At 41.5% G+C, this 26,430-nt stretch overlaps 1 protein-coding gene across 1 annotated transcript in view; it reads left to right on the forward strand.

Moving 5' to 3' along the window:
* The window catches only part of LOC310854509 (glypican-6-like), a gene marked incomplete at its 3' end in the record, with an annotated part of 202,607 nt that overhangs the window by 148,660 nt on the left and 27,517 nt on the right, over positions 1-26,430 (forward strand). Inside the window, exons 5-6 of the mRNA XM_083759189.1 lie at positions 17,910-18,040; positions 19,744-19,887. Of these exons, the coding sequence (XP_083615315.1) occupies positions 17,910-18,040; positions 19,744-19,887 (275 nt within the window). The remainder of the gene's footprint in view (positions 1-17,909; positions 18,041-19,743; positions 19,888-26,430) is intronic.

Genomic DNA, 26,430 nt, shown 5'->3' on the forward strand with positions numbered 1-26,430 from the left:
AAAGGAGCCCCATATATTTAATAAAAAATACTGAAAAATGAAATACTAAAAAAAAAATCCGTTCACCAGCGGTTGTAGCAAAGTGTTGTCGCTAGTATGTCGCTTATTTCGAAAATAGGTTCCCTATTTGGTAATGAATCTTGCTTCTCTCGGGACAGTAAGAGAAAAATGGTGCTGGCTGATATTCCCAATTTTAGATTGTGTGAGGACTTGAGGACATATTGCACTGTGTACGCACAACTCAGCCTCTGTTTTAAAACCCTTGGACGCCATTTATAACAACGCTGTATATATTAATCATGGGGGGTTGTTTCATAACCCTGCATCGCTCATTGTACCAGTCAACACAACAGGTGGGCCATCCATCCCTTAACACTAGGAAGTCTGAGCAGCCGTTCTGACCGAATTTGAGATTTCAATGTTTATTTTCTCAGCCCATGGAGTCCAGAGAAAGTTCCCCTTTCATGACTTTGTCTAAATATTCGATTGAAATCATCTCTGTTTTTTTCCCCATTTGAAACTTTTTCTAAATATGATTTTAGGCATATATCTCTTACTCAGTCTGACTATATCGGCCCATTCGACCGCTCTCCCCCTTTATCCCCCCACCCCCGCACCACTCGTTCACACCTCTTCAGCTGGAGACGTCATTGTTGCCTACACGCACTCACTTTTATTTTTATTTTCTTCCCTCTCTTATGAATACATTATTATACACCCAATGAAAATGTACACTTCACGGATTATATAGGCCATTTGGAATTAGAACAATCGGTAGAAAATTGGCCGAGAATAGCACAATAGCACATTAATTATTGCCTAAATGTAGGCTACGGACTTTTCTGAAAATGGTTAATCTGCAAGCTGCCCGACATTTCAACTTGATATGTTTCGTAGAGAGGGCATAGGCCTACACAAGCCAGAATTCCGTAGTTTACATGGTATTTTGAATTTTTTTAAATGAGCAAAAAATAAGCGAGTTATGTAAAGAGGGGTGGAGGGGAAAAGGCGATTATTTGGCACAATCAATCAAATATATATTAATTACATCGCGTAGCCTATAATGTTTCCCCCTCTATATAAAAATGACAATATATAACTCTAATGTCGTATTTCGTCATGTATGTGAACTATAGGCTGCTTGAAATACTGTTGGTCAAAGTCTAAATATAATAGTAGGCTATAAGCCCGTTTTCAGCTAAATGCGGAAATGTCCAGGCTAAAAAACTTATCGAACGGGAGTCGTGTTAATATTTATTTACTCGTCATTGTCATGTTCACTCCAAATAAGCAAGTATTATGTAATAAATAAATTAATTTCGTGGCTTTTTGTTCTCTTTTCTCCAGGCGCATACCCGCATCGAGATGAGCTCTGCGACAGCCGTGCTGTGCTGTTTTCAATTAAATTACTTGCAGTATAATATTAATAAATACTACATCCTATATACATTGCTTGTCTGTCTAATCATTCAAATGTTTTTCTATATGCATATTGCATAGTTTATGTAAGCCTGAATTAAAGTCTGATTACTGAGGCTTTTTCCCCCGTCTCTCTCACAAACAACGAAGCCTATAAATATTGTCACCTTTATGCAAGTTCGTTTGATATTGTTTAATTCGATAACGATAGCGAATATGCAGCTATCCGTATAGGTGCCCTTTGTGTCAGTGTGCGCCTGCCCAACCCCTGGCCTCTGTAGAACCTGAATCCCCCCCCCCACCTCATTTCCCCTCACTGTATTTTACATTCCTGCTGTTGTCACCACGCGGTAAATAATGAATACTTTGTGTTAATTCAACCATGTTTATTTTTTCTTATTGTTCACAATATCAGAAAGCATGAAAGAAAGTAAATATAAAGCGAAATAAAATCAGGGAAAACACAAATCCAGTTTCTGTTGCTATACTTAGAGACACTTGACACATGTCATTGTAATTGTTCCCGTACATGTGCCACATGCCCGTTTGCCACATTTGTGGCAGCTGGATAGCGTCTTGTTTCCACATCTGTCAAGCTGACACTGCCGTCGCTTCTTGGGCGTGTCTGGTGTCTGTGGACCATCCTGTCTCCTCTTGGCAGTTTGCTGGTTCTGTGGTGTGGTAGGCAGCGGCTGCAGTGCGCTGCGCTGCTGGCGCCGAGGGGTGCGTGGTGGCATGACTGAGTCCTTTTCACCCATGTGTTCCTCGCGGAGCTGTAGTGCCAAGTCCTGTAGGAACTCTCTCCTGGTGAGCTGCGGTTTGTTCAAGCACTGTTTGTACAACACATAGGCATTGATGGCAGCCAGGTCCAGAATGTTGTAAAAGACAGCCATTGGCCAACGCCTGGTGCCAAGTCTGACGCTGTAGTTTCGTGCCATCTGATCCAAAATGTCCACTCCCCATTTCGTGTCATTATAGTCCGTTACAGACTCTGGTTTCGCTTTGGGGTCTTTACCAATCACGATCGAACGGTGCATGGTGCTTAGAATGCAAACGTTTTTGTTTGCTTTGCTTTGGTAAATTCTCAACTTCTCAGACAATATTTATGTTTAAATGTAGGCCCCCCCCCCACCCCATTTCCCCTCACTGTATATGTATCTTTTCCCTTTTTGCTTCCTATATGATGAATTCCTGTTCTGTTATAGCGCATCATTATATCAAAACCAGGCCTATACTGAATGTATTACTTTTGTTTAAATCAACTGAACTAGACCAATAAAATAGTAGGCTAGTATTTATGTTTTTCGTTAATAATAATACATGCTGAGGGAATGTGCTCCGTTCATTGGCTCTATATAGGCCGTGCGAGACAGGATTATTTTAAATAAATATGTCTCTGCTCTGACAGAATGCGGCGGCATGCTTAAAATAAAAAGATATACAAGGCCCTATACAAGACATAGGCTACCAGCCAGTAGAACAGGAATTCATATAGGAAGCAAAAAGGGAAAAGAATAAAGATACATATACAGTGAGGGGAAATGCCAGGCCAGGTCCTACTGCTTTTGCCAAAGTCAGAATCCACGACGAGTTGAGCAGTTTTTTGTGTATGTTTGACCCCGACATGTTGGAAAACGTCAAAGACTGCACAGTGAAGTTTGCCCGCAGTGATGGACAGAATCAAGAATGGGATCTGTCTGTTACTGAACTGAAAGCATTCATCAGCGTGTTTTTCATTCGTGCGATGTCGACATCTGGTTATCCATTGAATCAACTGTGGGCGAAAGGGGCATGGGGGAATGAGACGGTGAGAGAAACAATGTCTCGTGACCGTTTCAAATCCATAATGCGATACCTGCGATTTGACGACAAGGACACCAGAGAAGCACGCAAAGAAACAGACAAGTTTGCTGCAATAACGGACATTTGGAATCAGTTCACAGATAACTGCATATCTTGCTATGTGCCTGGAGGAAACATCACGGTCGATGAGCAACTCTTCCCATCCAAGGCAAGATGTGGATTTACGCAATACATGGCCAATAAACCAGACAAGTTTGGAATTAAGTTCTGGATTGCTGCCGACCTGGACAGCAAATACTTCCTGAATGGATTTCCATACCTTGGAAAGGGCCAGTACCGCAGCAGGTGATTTATTTTCCTTTTCTAATAATCAATAATCATTTAAAATGTCTTTACATCAAAGCCTATTATGTATATATTTTTGCGTTGTAATAACCATTACACCTTCTCCCTGTCATTTGTATATATAGTGATGGCGTGCCGCTCTCTCAAGACGTGGTCCAGAGGCTGGTAGCACCATTCCTCGACAGAGGCCGAAACATCACAATGGATAACTTTTTCACTTCGATGAAGTTGGGGCAGTCTCTCCTAGCAAACAACACAACGATACTTGGAACTGTGAACAGACAGAGGCGAGAGTTGCCTCCATCCGCACGTGGAAAAGAACAGCTGTTCCACACACAACTGATGACAAGTGATGGTGCCACACTGACGATTTACCAAAGCAAAGCAAACAAAAACGTTTGCATTCTAAGCACCATGCACCGTTCGATCGTGATTGGTAAAGACCCCAAAGCGAAACCAGAGTCTGTAACGGACTATAATGACACGAAATGGGGAGTGGACATTTTGGATCAGATGGCACGAAACTACAGCGTCAGACTTGGCACCAGGCGTTGGCCAATGGCTGTCTTTTACAACATTCTGGACCTGGCTGCCATCAATGCCTATGTGTTGTACAAACAGTGCTTGAACAAACCGCAGCTCACCAGGAGAGAGTTCCTACAGGACTTGGCACTACAGCTCCGCGAGGAACACATGGGTGAAAAGGACTCAGTCATGCCACCACGCACCCCTCGGCGCCAGCAGCGCAGCGCACTGCAGCCGCTGCCTACCACACCACAGAACCAGCAAACTGCCAAGAGGAGACAGGATGGTCCACAGACACCAGACACGCCCAAGAAGCGACGGCAGTGTCAGCTTGACAGATGTGGAAACAAGACGCTATCCAGCTGCCACAAATGTGGCAAACGGGCATGTGGCACATGTACGGGAACAATTACAATGACATGTGTCAAGTGTCTCTAAGTATAGCAACAGAAACTGGATTTGTGTTTTCCCTGATTTTATTTCGCTTTATATTTACTTTCTTTCATGCTTTCTGATATTGTGAACAATAAGAAAAAATAAACATGGTTGAATTAACACAAAGTATTCATTATTTACCGCGTGGTGACAACAGCAGGAATGTAAAATACAGTGAGGGGAAATGAGGTGGGGGGGGGGATTCAGGTTCTACAGAGGCCAGGGGTTGGGCAGGCGCACACTGACACAAAGGGCACCTATACGGATAGCTGCATATTCGCTATCGTTATCGAATTAAACAATATCAAACGAACTTGCATAAAGGTGACAATATTTATAGGCTTCGTTGTTTGTGAGAGAGACGGGGGAAAAAGCCTCAGTAATCAGACTTTAATTCAGGCTTACATAAACTATGCAATATGCATATAGAAAAACATTTGAATGATTAGACAGACAAGCAATGTATATAGGATGTAGTATTTATTAATATTATACTGCAAGTAATTTAATTGAAAACAGCACAGCACGGCTGTCGCAGAGCTCATCTCGATGCGGGTATGCGCCTGGAGAAAAGAGAACAAAAAGCCACGAAATTAATTTATTTATTACATAATACTTGCTTATTTGGAGTGAACATGACAATGACGAGTAAATAAATATTAACACGACTCCCGTTCGATAAGTTTTTTAGCCTGGACATTTCCGCATTTAGCTGAAAACGGGCTTATAGCCTACTATTATATTTAGCCTGCCCAACTAGTTACTTTGACCAACAGTATTTCAAGCAGCCTATAGTTCACATACATGACGAAATACGACATTAGAGTTATATATTGTCATTTTTATATAGAGGGGGAAACATTATAGGCTACGCGATGTAATTAATATATATTTGATTGATTGTGCCAAATAATCGCCTTTTCCCCTCCACCCCTCTTTACATAACTCGCTTATTTTTTGCTCATTTTAAAAAATTCAAAATACCATGTAAACTACGGAATTCTGGCTTGTGTAGGCCTATGCCCTCTCTACGAAACATATCAAGTTGAAATGTCGGGCAGCTTGCAGATTAACCATTTTCAGAAAAGTCCGTAGCCTACATTTAGGCAATAATTAATGTGCTATTGTGCTATTCTCGGCCAATTTTCTACCGATTGTTCTAATTCCAAATGGCCTATATAATCCGTGAAGTGTACATTTTCATTGGGTGTATAATAATGTATTCATAAGAGAGGGAAGAAAAAATAAATAAAAGTGAGTGCGTGTAGGCAACAATGACTTCTCCAGCTGAAGAGGTGTGAACGAGTGGTGCGGGGGTGGGGGGATAAAGGGGGAGAGCGGTCGAATGGGCCGATATAGTCAGACTGAGTAGGAGTGATTTTTTTTCAGCCTTCCTAGTGTTAAGGGTTAAGAGGGAAGCAGCATGATATCTCTTTCTATATAGTGTTCCAATCTAATCTCCATAAACTCGTCTGTAACATTGTTGAACCTATACACGCTGTTTTATAGACGTCACGCGCACGCCGCTTAACACCTACCCTACAGGTCACACAATGGAGCATTGATATGCATCTAGACTCATTACTATGTTAATGTATATCTATCTAATGTACGCTGCTGTGACACTCTGCAACCTTTGTAAACTTAGTTTACCTCATGTGACCTTGCCTGACAGCTAGTTTGACATTTAGTTTTTTTCCCCCCGCGCTTACAAAACAGATTTTAATAATACATGATTTTTGTTGTTCTTATTGTTTTAGTTTTTCTATACATCGGGACAACGTAGAAAATAATACATTTGAGAGAAAACAATAAAGCTAAGTAGCCTATGTCTGTATCACAGACCACTCCTGGACTGTTTATGCAAATGATTGCTAATTAATTGAAAGGGGGGGGGAAAGTATAGCCTGTGCACTTAACAGCCACACTGAATAATTTGTGCCAAGTTTGGAGGCAATTGGACTACCGGTGTACAGTCCAATCCCAAACACACAAACAGCGGCGCTCCAATTATAGTAGGATCACAGAGTAGCAGGTTGTATTTCTAGTACTGCATTTTGATGAATTGCCTTCACAACATTTAAATGGTGAAATACTAGCTGTGAGTGGAGAGCAGGTTTATATCTGAGAGGGATGTGGCACTTTGTGGCCGTCTCAGTCTCAGGCAATTCCCATCAACACTGTGGCCGTTTCAGACATGCAGAGAACGAGTGACGCAGGCGTTCTCGCCCCGGATCAGTGACGTGTCTGCTCATGACAGGTGGTGGGACCACAATTTCACGGGACCTACTCTCGCTTGTGTCATGCAGCGACCCTGAACTTCATGCGTCCAAAATAATCGCCCGCCTCTCATTGAAAATGAATGAACCAACCTTATAGGGCTTTTTCAGACGGACGGGCGATTCTTTTCGACGTGTGGAGAAGTTTTGAGGAGCGTTGACGCAAGTGTGCGCGTTCCACAAAATAGTTGCCGATCCAGGCGAGAACGAACGCCTGCGCCACTCTGCTTCCCGTCTGAAATGACCTGCTGGTACGTTTGATGAGTAAGTAATATTATAGCATGTGTTGATCTGCAGACATTCAGTTACCTTATGCAAGATTCAAATTATCTCTGGTGTTACTCAACAATGAGGCACGTGATGCATATAGTAGGTCACTCACAAAACATAGATGTTATAACGAAACTTAAATATAACATATCTTTCCACCACAATGTACAGTATATATGTATGAATTAAGGGGCAAGCAAATTAATATGTCATGAGGCTTTGTGAGGAAATGAAAATATTTTTGAAGTCCATTAGAGGCATGAAATGATGCATATGGCACTCAAAAGGTCTTAGTTAGTTTAAATGCAACCTGGCACATCCAATCATGCCAGCCAGGTTTCATTAAATATCAGGCGTTTAGACTCTCAGTTTGGATCTTGGCATCTCAGTGTGCTGTGTTGTTGTTGACACCTTTGTGGACACAATACGCGCCTTTATTTCTTCACTCTTTAGAAGCTGTGATAAATAATGGTGTTACATTTTGTAGTGTCATTCATTCACTTTGTCATCTGCCCAAGTTCCCCCTTTGTCCTGTAATTTTCAATCTCACGATATCTCTAAACAATATGAAACAAGGATTCCAATTAGTAAAAAGTGCACTCTTTACACAGAGCTTAATCTTCCACCAGTAACCATTGTTGAAACAAAGTAATACATCCCTGTGCAGCTACCCTACTTTTAATTAATTGCCTTCTTATTTAGGGATTGTTTGATGACCCAGTAGCAAAAATCTTTTCCTATTATCTCCTCCTAGACCTGAAAAACAGTGACCTTCCTTTAAAAAAAGGAAATGTAATCGTGTGGATCTCGGGATCCACATCGTCACCATCCTAATGTAATGGCAGAGTCATTTTTTAAGGATAATGATTTTCATTTCTATTGTCATTGTGCGTGCGTGCGTGTGTGTGTGTTTGTGCATACACATTTGCTTTTATTTTTCATCAGTCATAACCTTTTGTGTGAAATGATTAATACAGTATGAAGTTAAATGTGTGCGTGCGTGCGTGCGTGCGTGTGTATATATATATATATATATATATATATATGAAAAAATAAACAGATTAGTTGACCAAAAATAATGATTAGACAAGTTAGTTACAAGACTTATGGCTAGTTATTGACAAGAACTGTACAACTGTTCTGTATACATTTCAATAAACAACAACCTTCAAAATGATTTCCTCTGTGCATACGGTAGCACTCTGATGATTTACAGAGGTACCACCATGATGATGCAGAAATGCAGGAATTAATGACCCTGGACCTCCAGTATCAACTTGACTGGTTTTATTACATTGAACACATTCATATTAGCAATAATGGCAGAGCAACACATCAGGTGGAAGAAAAGAAAGTGAGGACAAGGACACAATCAGCATAAAAATGTAAAAAAAATAAAAACCCTGCATGTGCACAGCCATGAAGAGCAATAAAACAACACTGTGAAAGAAAATGCACAAAATGTGAGTAGCCTACTATACCGCCATTGCCGAAGACCTTTGTCAATTGCGCTTTTATAGTGCATTCGATGGATCGAGCCACAATGCTACTTATATTAGCCGGTTAGCTAGCTATGTTGTTAGCGCCGCACTGGATCGCCCATCTTAGATCGTCGTCGCCATAATAATCCATTCTATCCGTTTCTTTCAATCGCCTGTATCTCCTATTATATATAAACTTTAGTACAGGCTCGTGGCCCACAGGGTAAGACAGTACATCACAAATACGAAAATACAAATAAAATAACATAAAAATACAGTACATTTACCCAGCCCAACAGGTTACTACTCTAGGCGAGACCAATGAGTCCATTCAGTGAGCGATCCAGCCTGCTCATGAATTTAAATGTCAAGTTCCTCAACAGAGCCATGTAAGTAGTGAGTCCCAATGAACAGAAAAGCCCACTGGCTCTAGTGCTCCTTGTTCCTTGTCCCAGGTGGCATTTTGGTCAAAACAGCGTTTATTTGACGGCACAGAGCCGGCGATGAGGAGCCCCCAACCCAAGTGCACTGGCATGGATCCACATTGTAAACAACAGTTGAACGGGACCTGTTAAACATCCAAGGATTAAGCTCCCTACCGGAAGTCTGGAAATGTGGCTTTTCAAAATAAGAGCTCAAATTAAAGAAATGCTGGCGTGAATTAGATCCTAATTTTTCAATAAATGCTAGCGCTAAATGGGTTAACACTCGTACGAGAGGACCAGAGTAAGCAGCACAATGGACCGCACGGCGGCCATTTACATGAAGTCAGTTTGACTAAGGGACCTTTTAATTAGTTGTGACTGACAGACTACTATTATGTTACGGTAGTGTCTGGAGGACGATGGTTGACACAACATTCAAAACATCATTCTGTGTTAACTATCATCAGATAATTTGACCTCAGTACAAAGGCTTTTTCCGCTAGCGTGGCATTTTTCAAAACTGCTGACAGTCAACATGTACACTAGACTCCCCCTGCGTAATTCCTAATCCTATTAACAAGACTTATTTAATTGTCGCCGCCTCTTGAGACTGCAAGCCTTCCACAAAGGAAAATGCTACTGTACTTCTATGTTGTACTCCAGAATTTCACTGTATCTTGAATTTTTCATATATTTATTTTTATCATCAAATAATGTCTTTGTTCTTAAATAGGCCTATTAATTCTTCCAAGATGGCTATCCGCACCCAGGCCAGGAAGTTAGGAACCATTAAAATTGCATTGTGAAACAAAATGTGAGATGCCAGAGGGTTAAATATCATGAATGAAATTAGATTATGAATGAACAATTTACTTAAAAAAAAAAAAACGCCATTTTTATTATGTTAATAACAAACCGTTACTATCATTTCATAATTACATGTAGTGCTTTCTGATAACAATGACGTAATGAGCCAGCAATAGAAGACCTAATAATGATCTCCTCCTCAGCCTTCTTCAAACATTTCTTAGTGAGGACTTTTGAAGCGGTTTTCTGTGTTTAAATTGGTCTCCACAAGTCATTCATAAGATTCAACCCCCTATTATAACTAGCCTACATCTATTGTATGCTGTAGAAAAGAAGGAATGGAAAAGTTACAGATAGAATATGCATCCCAATGAGAAATACACTAGCCTATATGATAAATGTTTTGACAGGAATCTTGCTAAGAATTTTCACAGTTAAAACACTGTGCCAGAAGTGTACCTCCCAGCCCTGGCAGAGTAGTTCTGGAGTAGTTCCAACGGATTGTGTGCCCCTGGTTTTTCCCTAGTGGGACTGATTGAGGGTAGCTACTGGGACGTAAGTCGTGACTTGATCACTCCCGGCTGGGTCGCCTGAGTGAGGGGTATGATGTTGAGAGACCTGAAACCCCGTTGACCTCAGGATACATCACTGAGGATACGTCCCAGGTGCATCCATGCAATGTTTTTCTTTAGGTAAACTGTTAGTATGCATTACAGTAATGTGTTCAGAGTATTGTAATTGGTTGTGTCTGTCTGTGTGTTTGATTGTTATATGTATACTAGCTACAGTAGATAGATGTTTGGAGATTTTTGAGGGATTGGTCAGTTGGGCTGCTCTGAAGGGGGTTGAGAAAGGTCAAAGGTCAAGATCAAGAATGTTGATAACTTGTGGACAGATTTCCATGACACATGGTATGAATGTATCTGTAAGCTGTTCCAGACATGATGACAGGTCAATAAGGTCGCACCATGAGGCCGATTTGAAAAATATGGGGTGGAGTGCCATCTTTTGACTCCTGGATTAACACCCCGGGATTCGAACCCGGACACTAAAGCCAAACATCTTATCCACTAGCCCAGTGGTTCCCAAACTGTGGCACGTGCACCCCTTGTGGTGCGCGAGCGCCTTCTAGGGGGTGCGCGGCATGAAAATGCTAATGGTGGTGCTATGATTTTATTGTAAATATATGAACATACTATGCCAATATATAGCAAATATGCAGCCTATGCTGCATATATATGCCATATTCAGGTTCATATATGTGCATACATGTGGATAAATATATGTCTCTATATAGCTTATGCAATTTATATTTCCATGTGGGGGGGGGGGCGTGTCAGCTAAGCCAGGAGGTAACAGGGGGTGCATGGCCAAAAAGGTTTGGGAATGCCGCTTTGCTGGGGGAGATATTATGTTTTTGGTATTCAGGCAGAGGCTCTGTAGCTCTGCTACACTCTGAGGCTCTGCTGTAACACTGGCAGCTTGCATGAAAAGTGTGACATTGGTCTAGCAGTTTCTGAGATTAGCTGCACAGACAGACACGCATGGGTTTACAGTACATGGGTGGCCAGAGCTACAGGAATGGGCTTACTGTACATGGGTGGCCAGAGCTACAGGAATGGGTTTACTGTACATGGGTGGCCAGAGCTACAGGAATGGGTTTACAGTACATGGGTGGCCAGAGCTACAGGAATGGGGCACATATGTGGTTACCATTCATTTTTCCAGATTTACAAAAATATGATTTTAAGCCTATAGAACCATCCATTACAGGCTCCTAGTGAATCATGACAATTAAACATCTGATTCTGTGTCAAAAACATATTTGAAAAACACAAAAAAATAAAAAATAAGGTATTTATTAACCCATTCTGAACGGGCACCCATTTTGGTGTCAGCATCATGTTATGCTTTAGCTATTGAAAAATAGCAGATCTACAAGCTCATATCGCGCCACCGAGTGGCGCGATATGAGCTTGTAGGTCTGCTATTTTTTGAAAAATCGAAGAACGACTGACATTTTTAGAATCTGATCTCAGGTCAGAATGGGTTCATCAGACCAGTGTGTGTCCAGTGGAAACCTCGTGTGAATCTGATCTCAGGTCAGAATGGGTTAAGGTTGTCCCGATCGGGTCGGGTTGATCGGAAATCGGCTCCGATCACATGATTTTCAAAAGATCGGAATCGGGGACAATGTAATTGTCTAATGTAAATCTCCAAGAAAGGTATAAGCAATGAGATTTTGTAAAAACTGTTGTGTTCATGCTAGTTGTTTTCCTTCTGGTCCCAGTCAGAGATCATCATGCTAGTTGTTTACCTTCTGGTCCCAGTCAGAGATCATCATCTAGTTGTTTTCCTTCTGGTCCCAGTCAGAGATCATCATGCTAGTTGTTTTCCTTCTGGTCCCAGTCAGAGATCATCATCTAGTTGTTTTCCTTCTGGTCCCAGTCAGAGATCATCATCTAGTTGTTTACCTTCTGGTCCCAGTCAGAGATCATCATCTAGTTGTTTTCCTTCTGGTCCCAGTCAGAGATCATCATGCTAGTTGTTTTCCTTCTGGTCCCAGTCAGAGATCATCATCTAGTTGTTTTCCTTCTGGTCCCAGTCAGAGATCATCATGCTAGTTGTTTTCCTTCTGGTCCCAGTCAGAGATCATCATCTAGTTGTTTACCTTCTGGTCCCAGTCAGAGATCATCATGCTAGTTGTTTTCCTTCTGGTCCCAGTCAGAGATCATCATCTAGTTGTTTTCCTTCTGGTCCCAGTCAGAGATCATCATGCTAGTTGTTTTCCTTCTGGTCCCAGTCAGAGATCATCATCTAGTTGTTTTCCTTCTGGTCCCAGTCAGAGATCATCATCTAGTTGTTTACCTTCTGGTCCCAGTCAGAGATCATCATCTAGTTGTTTTCCTTCTGGTCCCAGTCAGAGATCATCATGCTAGTTGTTTTCCTTCTGGTCCCAGTCAGAGATCATCATCTAGTTGTTTTCCTTCTGGTCCCAGTCAGAGATCATCATGCTAGTTGTTTACCTTCTGATCCCAGTCAGAGATCATCATGCTAGTTGTTTTCCTTCTGGTCCCAGTCAGAGATCATCATGCTAGTTGTTTTCCTTCTGGTCCCAGTCAGAGATCATCATCTAGTTGTTTTCCTTCTGGTCCCAGTCAGAGATCATCATGCTAGTTGTTTTCCTTCTGGTCCCAGTCAGAGATCATCATCTAGTTGTTTACCTTCTGGTCCCAGTCAGAGATCATCATGCTAGTTGTTTTCCTTCTGGTCCCAGTCAGAGATCATCATCTAGTTGTTTTCCTTCTGGTCCCAGTCAGAGATCATCATGCTAGTTGTTTTCCTTCTGGTCCCAGTCAGAGATCATCATCTAGTTGTTTTCCTTCTGGTCCCAGTCAGAGATCATCATCTAGTTGTTTACCTTCTGGTCCCAGTCAGAGATCATCATCTAGTTGTTTTCCTTCTGGTCCCAGTCAGAGATCATCATGCTAGTTGTTTTCCTTCTGGTCCCAGTCAGAGATCATCATCTAGTTGTTTTCCTTCTGGTCCCAGTCAGAGATCATCATGCTAGTTGTTTACCTTCTGATCCCAGTCAGAGATCATCATGCTAGTTGTTTTCCTTCTGGTCCCAGTCAGAGATCATCATGCTAGTTGTTTTCCTTCTGGTCCCAGTCAGAGATCATCATGCTAGTTGTTTTCCTTCTGGTCCCAGTCAGAGATCATCATCTAGTTGTTTTCCTTCTGGTCCCAGTCAGAGATCATCATCTAGTTGTTTACCTTCTGGTCCCAGTCAGAGATCATCATCTAGTTGTTTTCCTTCTGGTCCCAGTCAGAGATCATCATCTAGTTGTTTACCTTCTGGTCCCAGTCAGAGATCATCATCTAGTTGTTTTCCTTCTGGTCCCAGTCAGAGATCATCATCTAGTTGTTTACCTTCTGGTCCCAGTCAGAGATCATCATCTAGTTGTTTTCCTTCTGGTCCCAGTCAGAGATCATCATCTAGTTGTTTACCTTCTGGTCCCAGTCAGAGATCATCATCTAGTTGTTTTCCTTCTGGTCCCAGTCAGAGATCATCATGCTAGTTGTTTTCCTTCTGGTCCCAGTCAGAGATCATCATCTAGTTGTTTACCTTCTGGTCCCAGTCAGAGATCATCATGCTAGTTGTTTTCCTTCTGGTCCCAGTCAGAGATCATCATCTAGTTGTTTTCCTTCTGGTCCCAGTCAGAGATCATCAAACAAAACTAGTCACACTCGTGACTAGTCGCGTGAAAGACGCCTATGAATAAAGGAAATGCAACCCCCGCTATGCATGATGGGTTAGGTGTCTGTAGCACTCTCTCTGAATGAAAGAGATGCTCTTTAAGAGATTTAACTTGACTTCAGTTCTATAAGCTGTAGAACTGTATTCACTCTAATTAACCAATACATCATTATGTTGTCTTTCAATAATTGAAAGGCAACACAACAGACTAGAATAGAGTGACATACATTAGGATATTTGCTATTGTGATATGGCTTAAGTGTTATATACAAATATAACGGATCGGTATGTCTCAAAATCAAATGATTGTAATCGGATCGGGAGCAAAACGTGATCGGTTCTAGTATTTATTAAATATAGCCTATAGTGTCTAATATTTTATAATTAAATAATCAAATATTTTTTTGACACAGAATCAAATGTTTTCTTGTCATGATTCACCAGGATGGGTAGGATCCAGGCTTCACATAATTTAAACCTTTTTGGAAATCTCTATGGGAAAAATAAATGTGCAATCATGAAAATCATGAACGCAGCGTCCGATTGCCATGAAAGGCAGAGGAATAAATGGTACGCTTTTCAAATTGGCCTATACCAGGAGGCCACAATATCCTACCTGACCTGAATAATAACTTTTTCTATTTTTATTACACACACACACAGTGCAAAAACATAATGTCCAAATCCTGGCTTTCCAGCCTGGTGGAGATAATTATTTGATCTACATCAGTATTACAGGACAATCAGTAGAACTGTTGTGTTCACACATTCTGGACATACAGTAGGTTATTCATAATAATGACTAAAGTACTCATTGCAGTAGTCTGTTTTACAGCAGCCGTTTTTGTTTACAGTAGTGATCTATTCGGCACAAACGAGGGACAAAATTATTTACGCTCCTATGCCACCAAAATGTGGAATGCCCTACCAATAGTCATTAAGACATGCAAAATGTAAATCTTGTAAATAAGTGTAATGCTTAATTGGGACGGCGTCAAAAGATGAACACCATTCATTGGTTAAAAAGGGAACATTCCCTGCGTTGCCGTTGACTGCGTTGGAGCTTTGGCATAATGCTGAGATAAAAACAATATTTCTAACAACAAAAATAAAGAATTATACGTATTATTTTGCTGTATAACTCTACAGTGTAACTACAGGTAGCCTATATAATGTGTCAAATATAATCCAGGTGATTGCTTGTTCTCCTGTGGTAATGCTTAATCAATTTAGGCCTGACGTCGAAATATAAAAAATCCTGACAGTTTTCTGAAAAACCTCATGTTTCTATATCAGTGGTGCTCAATATCTCATGTCAATGACCCCAAAAACTATATGTAATATGCCTCGGCCCCCTATCTGAAAATATGTTGTTCCAGGGACCTCCCCAGAAGCAAATATTTGAGTTAAAATGTTTACTGTAATCATTTCTGTAGACTTGATACAGACTTATAGCATATATTCAAAGATTTGAGGCACATTTTCACGATTTTTCAAAAATAGCAGACCTACAAGCCGCGCTATGAGCTTGTAGATCTGTATCTGTATAAGTATCTGTATCTTTTGGTGTTTAAGTATAACATAATGCTTAAAACACCAAAAGGGGTTCCCGCCCAGAATGGGTTAATGGTTATAATTGGATTTCCCATTAAGGTAACTTTCATCAACAGTCTACTATTTTCAAAATATGTTGCCATACAGTATGTGACATTGTTTCAAAAGTTACAATATAAATAAATAAATACCCTCCTCCATAGTTGTATGATGATTTGACTATCCGTAAAATATTCATTATGATGATAAAAGAAAAATAGGTTGTCAGAGCTCAGCCACTGAGGTCTGCAAGTCCCTTATCGAATGAGAAAGAATGCCATCAATTTCCCCTCTGCTGCGAGAGAATTCTATTGAGGCTTTTTTTGGAGGATGCACTCTACTCTGAGACTCACGCAACGCAGCGGAGGATTTCACAGGACTCAACTTGGCCCTTTGCAATGACCTCTATAGTCAAGTCCTGATGGAAATCTAACCAAGCATCAAACCCAATTTGAGGCTCCAGACTCCAGTGTAAACAAAGAGAAGTGCACTTCAAAGATTGAGCCAGTGACAGATGCACGCGGGAGAGAGGATGGGCTCCAGTCCAAAGTGTATCCTGGAAAATACAAACAAACACTGATTTGGGTTGAGGACAATAACAGCTGCATATTCTTCAGGCATTTAATAGAGCTTACACTGTAAACTCTGTGTTAATTTAACTCGGAGTGTACAAAATGATGATTTAAATTTGTCCCCCCCCCCCCCAATCATGCAGAACCAAATGGTTTAATTTGTACGCTCAGCTTCCCTGTGTTCCACTCATTGCTAATTAGCAGTCAAGTTCTACTATGTCATATATTCTAGATCTCCCCTCTTCCTCCTCGCCTCCTAACCTGCCCTACATCCTTCCAACACGCCCTCCTCCTGCCCCCTAACCCCCACGACATCCTGGTAAGACTAATTAATGACCCTTTTTAGAAACAAGATAGTCTAATGAAAAGATCAAACACTTGATTTTCACCCCTGACATATCCCCCCGAACCGAGGCGATCAATACGAGCACCGTCCTATCTGGAATAATAGGTTCTGTATGAACACAGATTAATATCACATTGTTTTAACCCATCTAGGCCTGACGTTGGAATAAAGAAAAACCTCATGTTTCTATATCAGTGGTTCTCAATATTTCATTTCAAGGACCCCAAAAATCATATGTAATATGCCGCCGACCCCCATCTGAAAATATGTTGTTCCAGGGACCTCCCCAGAAGCAAAGATTTGAGTTAGAAACTGAAAGAATATATATTTAAAAAAAAATAGCAGACCTACAAGTTCATAGCACTCCGTGCCGTGCTATGAGCTTGTAGATCTGCTATTTTTTTCAATAGCTAATGCTTAAAACACCAAAAGGGGTTCCCGCACAAAATGTGTTAATGAAAACTAAAGGCAGCAATCGGGGGAGTCATCTATCTTGGTATTGATTTATGCCATGCTCATCCAGAGCGCTCCTCGTATTTGATACTCTGTTGACTGCTCTTCCCCTCCCCAAGTTCTCAAACTAACGCATGAATGCACTTCAAACTATTTTGTTTTTCATAAAAGAAAGTGTGAACAACAAAGAAAATCAATTTCTTGTACGACATAAAATAACTTTAATTATTACAGGATTATTTTAGAGTACGATCGATGGGGTGGCAGAGTGAAGGGTGACTTTTGTGACTTTACTTGTATGCCGAATAAAGGGGAATTTAATGAAGTATCAACATAACTGTGTGTTGTCTTTGAAGTCATAACTGGTAAATGCAGATAATTACATTCTCAATTGTTTTTAAATTTTTCCATCATCAACTCTATCTAACTAACTCTATCTATAATCATTTTGTGTTCTACATGTTGATGCTCCGAGCAGTGCATATTCAAATGTCTACTTTGATGCTGCGTGTCATCACTGTCGGGCATAAATCTTGTATATCTCCACATTTCACCCTAATTTATATATATTTTTTCTTTTCATAATTTAACAGCGTTGTGCAAAATTAGCGATCAACAAGATTACAATGTGTTGACTGTTGATCGTGACAACGTGATCTTTCATTATATTTTTTAAATAATTTAGAAAGTGAAAGTCTGTATACTGTAGGTTTTATTTATTTAAACAATAAAAAAGTATTATCAAGAGATTGTGACTAAATAATAACCACATTGGATCATTTGAAGCACAGGTTGCATCCACTGTTGCTTTGTGTGCAAGCTGTGCATGCGTACGTGCATGCGTGCGTGTGCTACAGTAGCTCTCTGCTGATGCATTGTCTGTGTGTTGTGACAGATGCTATGCTGCTGGTGGCAGACAGACTAGAGGGACCCTCCAACATCGAAGCAGTCATCGAGCCAATAGATGTCAAGATCTCTGAGGCCATCATGCTCATGCAGGACAACAGCATGCAGGTGTCAGTCAAGGTATACTGACTTCATTGTGTTTCGCCGCCAAAGCTTCTTTGTACAACCAACCAATCAGCCAGCCAGCTCATGACTGGAATCATGTATCCGTATATTACACCCATGCTACTTTTAACCTTTTAACCACAAAATAGTCAATCTAAAGCAACGCATTGTGAGGCCATTTTAGATTTGCCTTTACCATTTTCACCTACAGTATAGGTGAAAATGTGACCAGATTTGACTGAGAGACTGCCATTGCGCAAATTACTATCTATCTTTTCACCAGAGGAGAAAAACTTATTTTTCAAAATGAGTTAATAGCACAGGCAGACTCTTCACATACTAGAGCATGTCTGAAATAAGTGTCGGGACATGTTGACATTTTTGTTGAAAGTTGATTTCTTTTTAAATGTCTTCTAAATTCTGATAGTTTTCTGAAAGATGTGAAAATATGTTGTTCCAGGAACCCCTCCGAAGCAAAGATTTGAGTTAAAAACGTTGCCTCTGAAAGAATATATATTCAAAGATTTGTGCCATATTTTCACGATTTTTCAGAAATAGCAGACCTACAAGCTCGTAGCGTGCCACTCGGTGGCACGCTATGAGCTTGTAGATTGTTATTTTTCAATAGCTAAAGTAAAACATAATGTTTAAAACACTAAAAGGGGATTCCCCCCCAGAATGGGTTAAACTACAACAGTGGTATTATAACACATGACTCTGCCACAAGTCCCTTCCACAATGTTTTTCAGATGATCTTTACCCTCTCACTGATCCTTTACCAAAGAACTGCCCATCATAGTCTTTTTATTCACATTTTACATGCACTCAAATCCCCCATTCCTTCAAGTCTGCAGTTACCTGAAAGATTGTCCAGAGATTTCAATCTTTCTCTGTATTCACATTTTACCATATCTATACAGTAGTCGTCCTTACATCACACATTCTCTTACAGTACGGTACGTTCTATCACTCAGGTCTGGACAATCTGTCAGGCCACATCGCAGTGAGATAAAGCTGTAGTCTGTATGTGTCACTCTGCTTTTACTCCTGCAACACAGGGCTCTCGCCAACATCCTGGATGGGAGAGTATAGTATTATAATCATTGTGAATAACTGACAAGTATCAGGACGAGTATGAGGACCGCATACTTTCTCCCGAGACGACAGACTCAGAGCTCTGCGGCTGAATCTGTCGACAACTCCTGTTACAATGTGTAGAGTTTGCTTTCATTAACCCCCTTATGGCCTAATTAACAGTGGATTGTGCCTTCTGATGTCTACAGTACAGTATATGTTGTGGGGGCGACTGTTTCATCACAATCAAATGTCAGTCTTTGTTCGCCAGTCTCTTTCCTTCCTCGCGGTGGAAGATGAGGAGGATGAACAGGGTCCAACCGTTAAGCAAGGGGCTTTAACTCAGGGGCTCTTTGTATAACAGAGCGTATCATAAACTCTTCTGTATAATCCAAATATACGGGTTACATATACGGGGGGGGGGGGATACTGTGAGAGGGAATATGGACTAGTCTTATACCGGGTAGCGCATGGCGCACGCCAGCCTGTCTCTTGGGAGAGTACTCACATCAAATGGGATACTATGAGAGGGAATATGGACCAGTCTTACCGGGTACCGCACGGCGCACGCCAGCCTGTCTCTGTGAGAGTCTCTCTGAGAGTGTGAGTACCCCTTTTCTATTTATTTATTTTTTTCATCCTAGATCTTTCAAGGATGCGGTCAGCCGAAGCCCTCAGGAATGGGCAGGTCTGCGCGAGGCATCTCGGATGTGTTCAACGCTCGCTTTAAGCCCTTCACGCCCGAGGAGAGGCCTACCTCTGCAGCGGGAAACAGGCTGGATAGACTGGTGAGAAGTGTGGCACGTGTGTGTGTGTGTGTGTGTGTGTGTGTGTGTCTGTGTGCGTGTGTGTGTGTGTGTGTGTGTGTGTGTGTGCGCGTGTGCGTGTGCGTGTCCGTGTCCGTGTCCGTGTCCGCGTGTGGCTGTAGACAAGCATCTCGAGCTTAGTCCACTTCCCAGGGTAAACAAAGAACTTTGCTTTGCTTTGCCTGTGTCTGTGTCTGTGCGTGTTTCCTTGCACTCACGCGCGATAATGTAACACTGTGAAAACAAATTCAAACCATATTAGTAGATGTTTAGATCACTCTCTTCAATTCCATTCTCCACACAGTTACCTTTAAAAGTGAGACGCTCTATTTTGCTAAACATGGGGCTACCGCTACACTATAGTGAGCTTTGATGTCACCTGACCTGTACTGTACTGCCATTGGCAATTCACCCGCCAGCAACTGCCTGAAAATCATAAATATTACAGACCTGCATCATCTCATCTGCATGAGAAAGAAATGGGTATGTGGTATTTTGTATTGCGAAACTTGTCAGTGTGATGAATAGGGAGTGCAATAGCGAATGGTGATACTATTTTTAAACGTTATAAAGTATTGCTTGTTTGTTTGTTTGTTTTAGTTTTTTGCCTGTGCTTGTTTTCTCTGAATCTACCACCTCAGAACAATTCTCTAGATGCTTTTTTGCACGATCTTCACATCCATCAGATTTGATTGTCAAACACTGTTGGACATTTAATCTGTGAAAGTCCGAGAATCACAGAGGGCTTGGCCAGTATATGACTGAATATTTCACCACCATGATTTATTAGATGCTATGTAAGTTTGTAACCGCCTTTTACTCTCATAATATTTCTCTGTCTCCCTCTCGCTCACTGTTGCCTTGACAATGTCCAATTAAATGTCTTTCTTCTTTATTTCTCTGCCTACGCCAAGAGGGTTGTCTGGAGGACAATGCAACAAAGTGTAAGGCTTCACTCTTCCTCGTACCTTTACCAAATCATCCTTCTCGCTGTACGCTGAGTGTTCATTTTACTCTGACATTCTACAAATATAACAGGATTTTACTGTGCACTTTCACTGCATCATGCAGATTGCAGAAGCATTTTTTAACATAATATAGAAAGTAACTCATTCTTCTTCTGTTTGTCATGGTTATTCATTCATTTCTGATGCTGTGATTAGGCTACTCTCCATCCTTATAATTACAAATAATTGTGTGCATTTCTCTGAAACTGGATAAGAAACTTTACAGTAGCCTGGTTAATAAACCAGACTAATATCGCACGGACCGCGGGATATTAGTCTGGGGAGGCTCAGCTTGGATTTCATTTCCAGGGGGGCGGGTTGAAACATTTTCTCTTTGACGCAATTGGTCAGAGCTACTGTCAGTCAAAGGTCTCAAGCATTGAAAGTCACTGTACCAAAGCCCGCCCATATTGCATACCGTGTCCCGATTGGCCGCCCCATTTCTCTGGTGTAGGAAATGGGCGTACAATTGAGCCTCTCCAGACCGTAATCCGCCGGCAGGCAAATTCTTTTTTGCCAACGGCTAATTCGGTCTGGTTTATTAACCAGGCTAACTTTACAGTACTGTATATTGATTTCGACCCTTAACGACAGTATAATGTGTATCTCAGTGAGTTGTGAAGTCAACATTAATTAATAGCAACATTAATCAAATACCTCAAAACGTTGCAACAGCCCTCAACCTAAATCTCATAGCAGTTTGTTTACAGGAAACATAATGAACCATGTATACTTTTAATCTACTGTTTAAAACATGGACAGGTTCATCCTGGGTCGGAAATTAAATGTTTACATATTCAGGTTCATCTTTTCAGTAATGGATGGGCGCCCTTGTCTGCCTTCGGCAATTATGCGGCCCATCAATATCTGTCATATTATGGTGTAGTCATTTTTTGTTCTCTACTCATATTCTCACAGTGTTAACCTAGTTTAGGCGGGAACCCCCTTTTGGTGTTTTAAACATTATGTTATAATTTAGCTATTGAAAAATAGCAGATCTACAAGCTCATAGCGCGCCACCGAGTGGCGCGCTATGAGTTTGTAAGGTCTGCTATTTTTGAAAAATCGTGAAAATGTGGCACAAATCCTGACAGAAAACTGTCATGGATTTAGAAGACATTTTATAAATGTCGACATCAGGCCTAAATGTGTTAACCCAGTTTAATGAGTCTTCTCCACATGCTCTAAAGAGAAAAAACATCTGATTATGATGCGACTGCAGAGGCTTTTTGATGCTCCATGGTTCCCTGCAGTGCTTTGTAGCGACGCCTTTAGAACACATTCCCAGTTCGTCTGAATTGCCACCTCGACTGAGAGATTACGACAAAAATAACATGTAATTATGTTTTTATTTTTATTTTTTAGTTCATTTGAACTTATAACTGCCACGTGAGTTTCGAAGTTAGACATAGTGAACAACTTTTCCAGGTGAAAAGATACAGTAGAGGTGAAAATATATCACTGTCTACAGTAGAGGTGAAAAGATATCAATGTCTACAGTAGAGCATATCACTGTCTACAGTATAGGTGAAAAGATATCACTTGGTAGTTGGTACATATATGTACCACGCTTCTCTCTGTAACAGCAGTTTATCACGGTCCCCAGTTTGTAAGGTGTCATGTGTACAGTATGTACGGTACCAAGCTTCTCTCTGTAACAGCAGTTTATCACGGTCCCCAGTTTGTAAGGTGTCATGTGTATGTACGGTACCAAGCTTCTCTCTGTAACAGCAGTTTATCACGGTCCCCAGTTTGTAAGGTGTCATGTGTATGTACGGTACCAAGCTTCTCTCTGTAACAGCAGTTTATCACAGTCCCCAGTTTGTAAGGTGTCATGTGTACAGTATGTACGGTACCAAGCTTCTCTCTGTAACAGCAGTTTATCACGGTCCCCAGTTTGTAAGGTGTCATGTGTACAGTATGTACGGTACCAAGCTTCTCTCTGTAACAGCAGTTTATCACGGTCCCCAGTTTGTAAGGTGTCATGTGTATGTACGGTACCAAGCTTCTCTCTGTAACAGCAGTTTATCACGGTCCCCAGTTTGTAAGGTGTCATGTGTACAGTATGTACGGTACCAAGCTTCTCTCTGTAACAGCAGTTTATCACGGTCCCCAGTTTGTAAGGTGTCATGTGTATGTACGGTACCAAGCTTCTCTCTGTAACAGCAGTTTATCACGGTCCCCAGTTTGTAAGGTGTCATGTGTACAGTATGTACGGTACCAAGCTTCTCTCTGTAACAGCAGTTTATCACAGTCCCCAGTTTGTAAGGTGTCATGTGTACAGTATGTACGGTACCAAGCTTCTCTCTGTAACAGCAGTTTATCACGGTCCCCAGTTTGTAAGGTGTCATGTGTACAGTATGTACGGTACCAAGCTTCTCTCTGTAACAGCAGTTTATCACGGTCCCCAGTTTGTAAGGTGTCATGTGTATGTACGGTACCAAGCTTCTCTCTGTAACAGCAGTTTATCACGGTCCCCAGTTTGTAAGGTGTCATGTGTACAGTATGTACGGTACCAAGCTTCTCTCTGTAACAGCAGTTTATCACGGTCCCCAGTTTGTAAGGTGTCATGTGTATGTACGGTACCAAGCTTCTCTCTGTAACAGCAGTTTATCACGGTCCCCAGTTTGTAAGGTGTCATGTGTACAGTATGTACGGTACCAAGCTTCTCTCTGTGTAACAGCAGTTTATCACGGTCCCCAGTTTGTAAGGTGTCATGTGTATGTACGGTACCAAGCTTCTCTCTGTAACGGCAGTTTATCACAGTCCCCAGTTTGTAAGGTGTGTAGCCTACTATGTACCAAGCTTCTCTCTGTGTAACAGCAGTTTATCACAGTCCCCAGTTTGTAAGGTGTGTAGCCTACTATGTACCAAGCTTCTCTCTGTGTAACAGCAGTTTATCACGGTCCCCAGTTTGTAAGGTGTGTAGCCTACTATGTACCAAGCTTCTCTCTGTATAACAGCAGTTTATCACGGTCCCCAGTTTGTAGGCAATGGAGAAAAGGTGAGTTTTAAGGGAGGATTTAAAACTGTCGATGGTTGGGCTGGATTTGATCTGTAGTGGGAGACTATTCCAGAGTTTGGGGGCAATTACTGAGAAGGCCCGGTCGCCTTTGTTTTTTTGGCTCGTTGAGGAGACAGCAAGGGGCAATTAGGCGGGTTGACCTGAGTACCAAGTACCAAGCTTCTCTCTGTAACAGCAGTTTATCACGGTCCCCAGTTTGTAAGGTGTGTATGTGTACCAAGCTTCTCTCTGTAACAGCAGTTTATCACGGTCCCCACCTCTCTTTAAGGGCTGAACAGCTGGAACTTAAGAGAGCACACTTTATGTCCCACCTCGTTAAAGTGTCTCCCCACAGGAGATTTTTCATCCCCATTTCTAATATTGCTCTTATGTTCTGTAATCCTCACTCCTCACTCCTCCTCATAATTTTTATCCCACGATTTTGTAACCCATTTTTCACCCCTGTGTCAATTATCTAATGTGATCCTGGGCTCTACACAACCTCCGCCAACCTGGTCCCGACTCCCCATAATGGGGGACAAGGGGAGAGCAACGGACTTGAACTCATGCTTCCTTCATACCTGAGTGTCCAAGTTGCTCCTTTACACCTGACAGGGGGGAGTTTCCCTGGTTGGACGTAGCGTGTGGAAGGAACACGGATGTAGAATATGATTCCCTCTAATCATTGCATTGCAATGAACACAATTATTACATGGAAAGTTACCCGTAGGTAATTCTGACATAAAGTGGGACGGAGGAACATAGCAGTCTGTCTCTTACATTCTTGGCACGTTTATGTGCAAAAACGGGAGGCTCTTTGTACAGTACAGAATTCATTCCATATGTTGATCTGACCCCCCCATCGCAAAGCGCCGGTGCTCGCCCAGCAGTCTGCCGTCACCCAGGCGGATATGTTGATCTGAGGTCGCTTCTCGCCCTCAGGCGTCTCTCTGATTTATATATCCCTGTATTCGACTATGTTGACTACATGAGCAACAGTTCATTAGTATTTTGTTAACATTTGTATTTTGTATTATTGTAACCATTGAGTATCATATTTAAGTAAACTTAAATATTACTTTCATACAATTTACAATTTACAATTTAGGCATTTAGCAGAGCTCTTAATCCAGAGCGATTTACATTAAGCAAAAACAAAAAGCATGGCATACATCACATACATAAAAAGTAGTTATCATGAAACATGCGTAAGCTAAGAACGTAACAGTGGAATATCTATGTAATGAAACTATACATATACACTAACTATACTATGTTATACATATGTACTATGAAGTGCTATGACTACATACAATGCAATTATAGTGCTGTCTTCATAACATGCTATAAGTCTGTATCAAATGCTATCTAAGGTCACATTCTCACCTAATACTTCGGTAGACTCATGCGTATGGGCGGAGATTTTGGGATTCTTGCATATTTAATTTGCTGCAGTTTGCCTTCACACTGTCATCCGTAGCAATTGGAAACGCAGCAGGGCCGAGGGGGGACCCTTATCAATGTGTTTCATTCATAAACCTAGCCTACAACACAGTGAAATCTATGGTGATAAAATTATACTCATAATGTGCATGTGTCGTGCCGTCTGGGACAGGACCCCCCCCCCCCAGCTCTCTCGCTCTCTAAAGGCCTATTCATAGTCTGGATTTTCGGTGGTGAGGTGACCACCGCTCCGGTGGTGAGCTGACCACCGGAGCTGAAATAACGTTGAGCGGTGGTGAGTAAAAACAGAGAGAAGGGCTGGAGCGGTGGCTCCATGTTGTAGTTCGGTGGTCACCCCACCACCGAAAATCCAGACTATGTATGAACCTTCACTCTCTCACTATACACATGCAGCCACGCCACGCACTTTTGGGCATGGAGGCACAGCGCTGAGCACACCGATATAACAGACAGCAGCGCAAAATGTTTACAAGTTTCCAAGTCGAGATGAAAGTCCCTGCTCCCCAGTCCCCACCATAGACTGTAAAAAATATGGACAAAGCGTTCCCCGGGTCTAACATGAACGTAAAATGAAGCCTGTAATAATATGCTAATTCCTGATGTAAGTCGCCATCTTTGGTACCAGCTGGCCATTGGCTGGCTCCGTTTTGTATACCAGCTGGTCATTGGCTGCCCAGACAACGAGGCGGGACTTCCCCCCTTCTTCTCCGTTGGTTTTTATTTTGACTCGAGTGGGAGGGGAATCCCGATCATAGACTGTAATGGTAGCCACGCCCCTCAGAACATACGCGATGGTTTTTTTTCTTTATGGTCATTTTTTTAATTAATGGGACCATAATTTTCCAAAAAGAATATTATGACATTAGAAATGAGACTTTAAACTAGTGACTGGAAGAAGAAAGTATTCATGACCATGTTTATTAAGGTAATACAGTCTAGGTGAAGTTGGGCCAAAATACATGGGCCTCTATGGAGCTATGGGGCTTTTTGGGTCCGGTCCAGCGCCACAACAGGCCATTATATGAACTACCGATTTCAAATGAGGCTTCA

This window comes from Protomyctophum parallelum, assembly GCF_964188405.1.
Source record: "Protomyctophum parallelum genome assembly, chromosome: 2".
Classification (NCBI taxonomy): domain Eukaryota; kingdom Metazoa; phylum Chordata; class Actinopteri; order Myctophiformes; family Myctophidae; genus Protomyctophum; species Protomyctophum parallelum.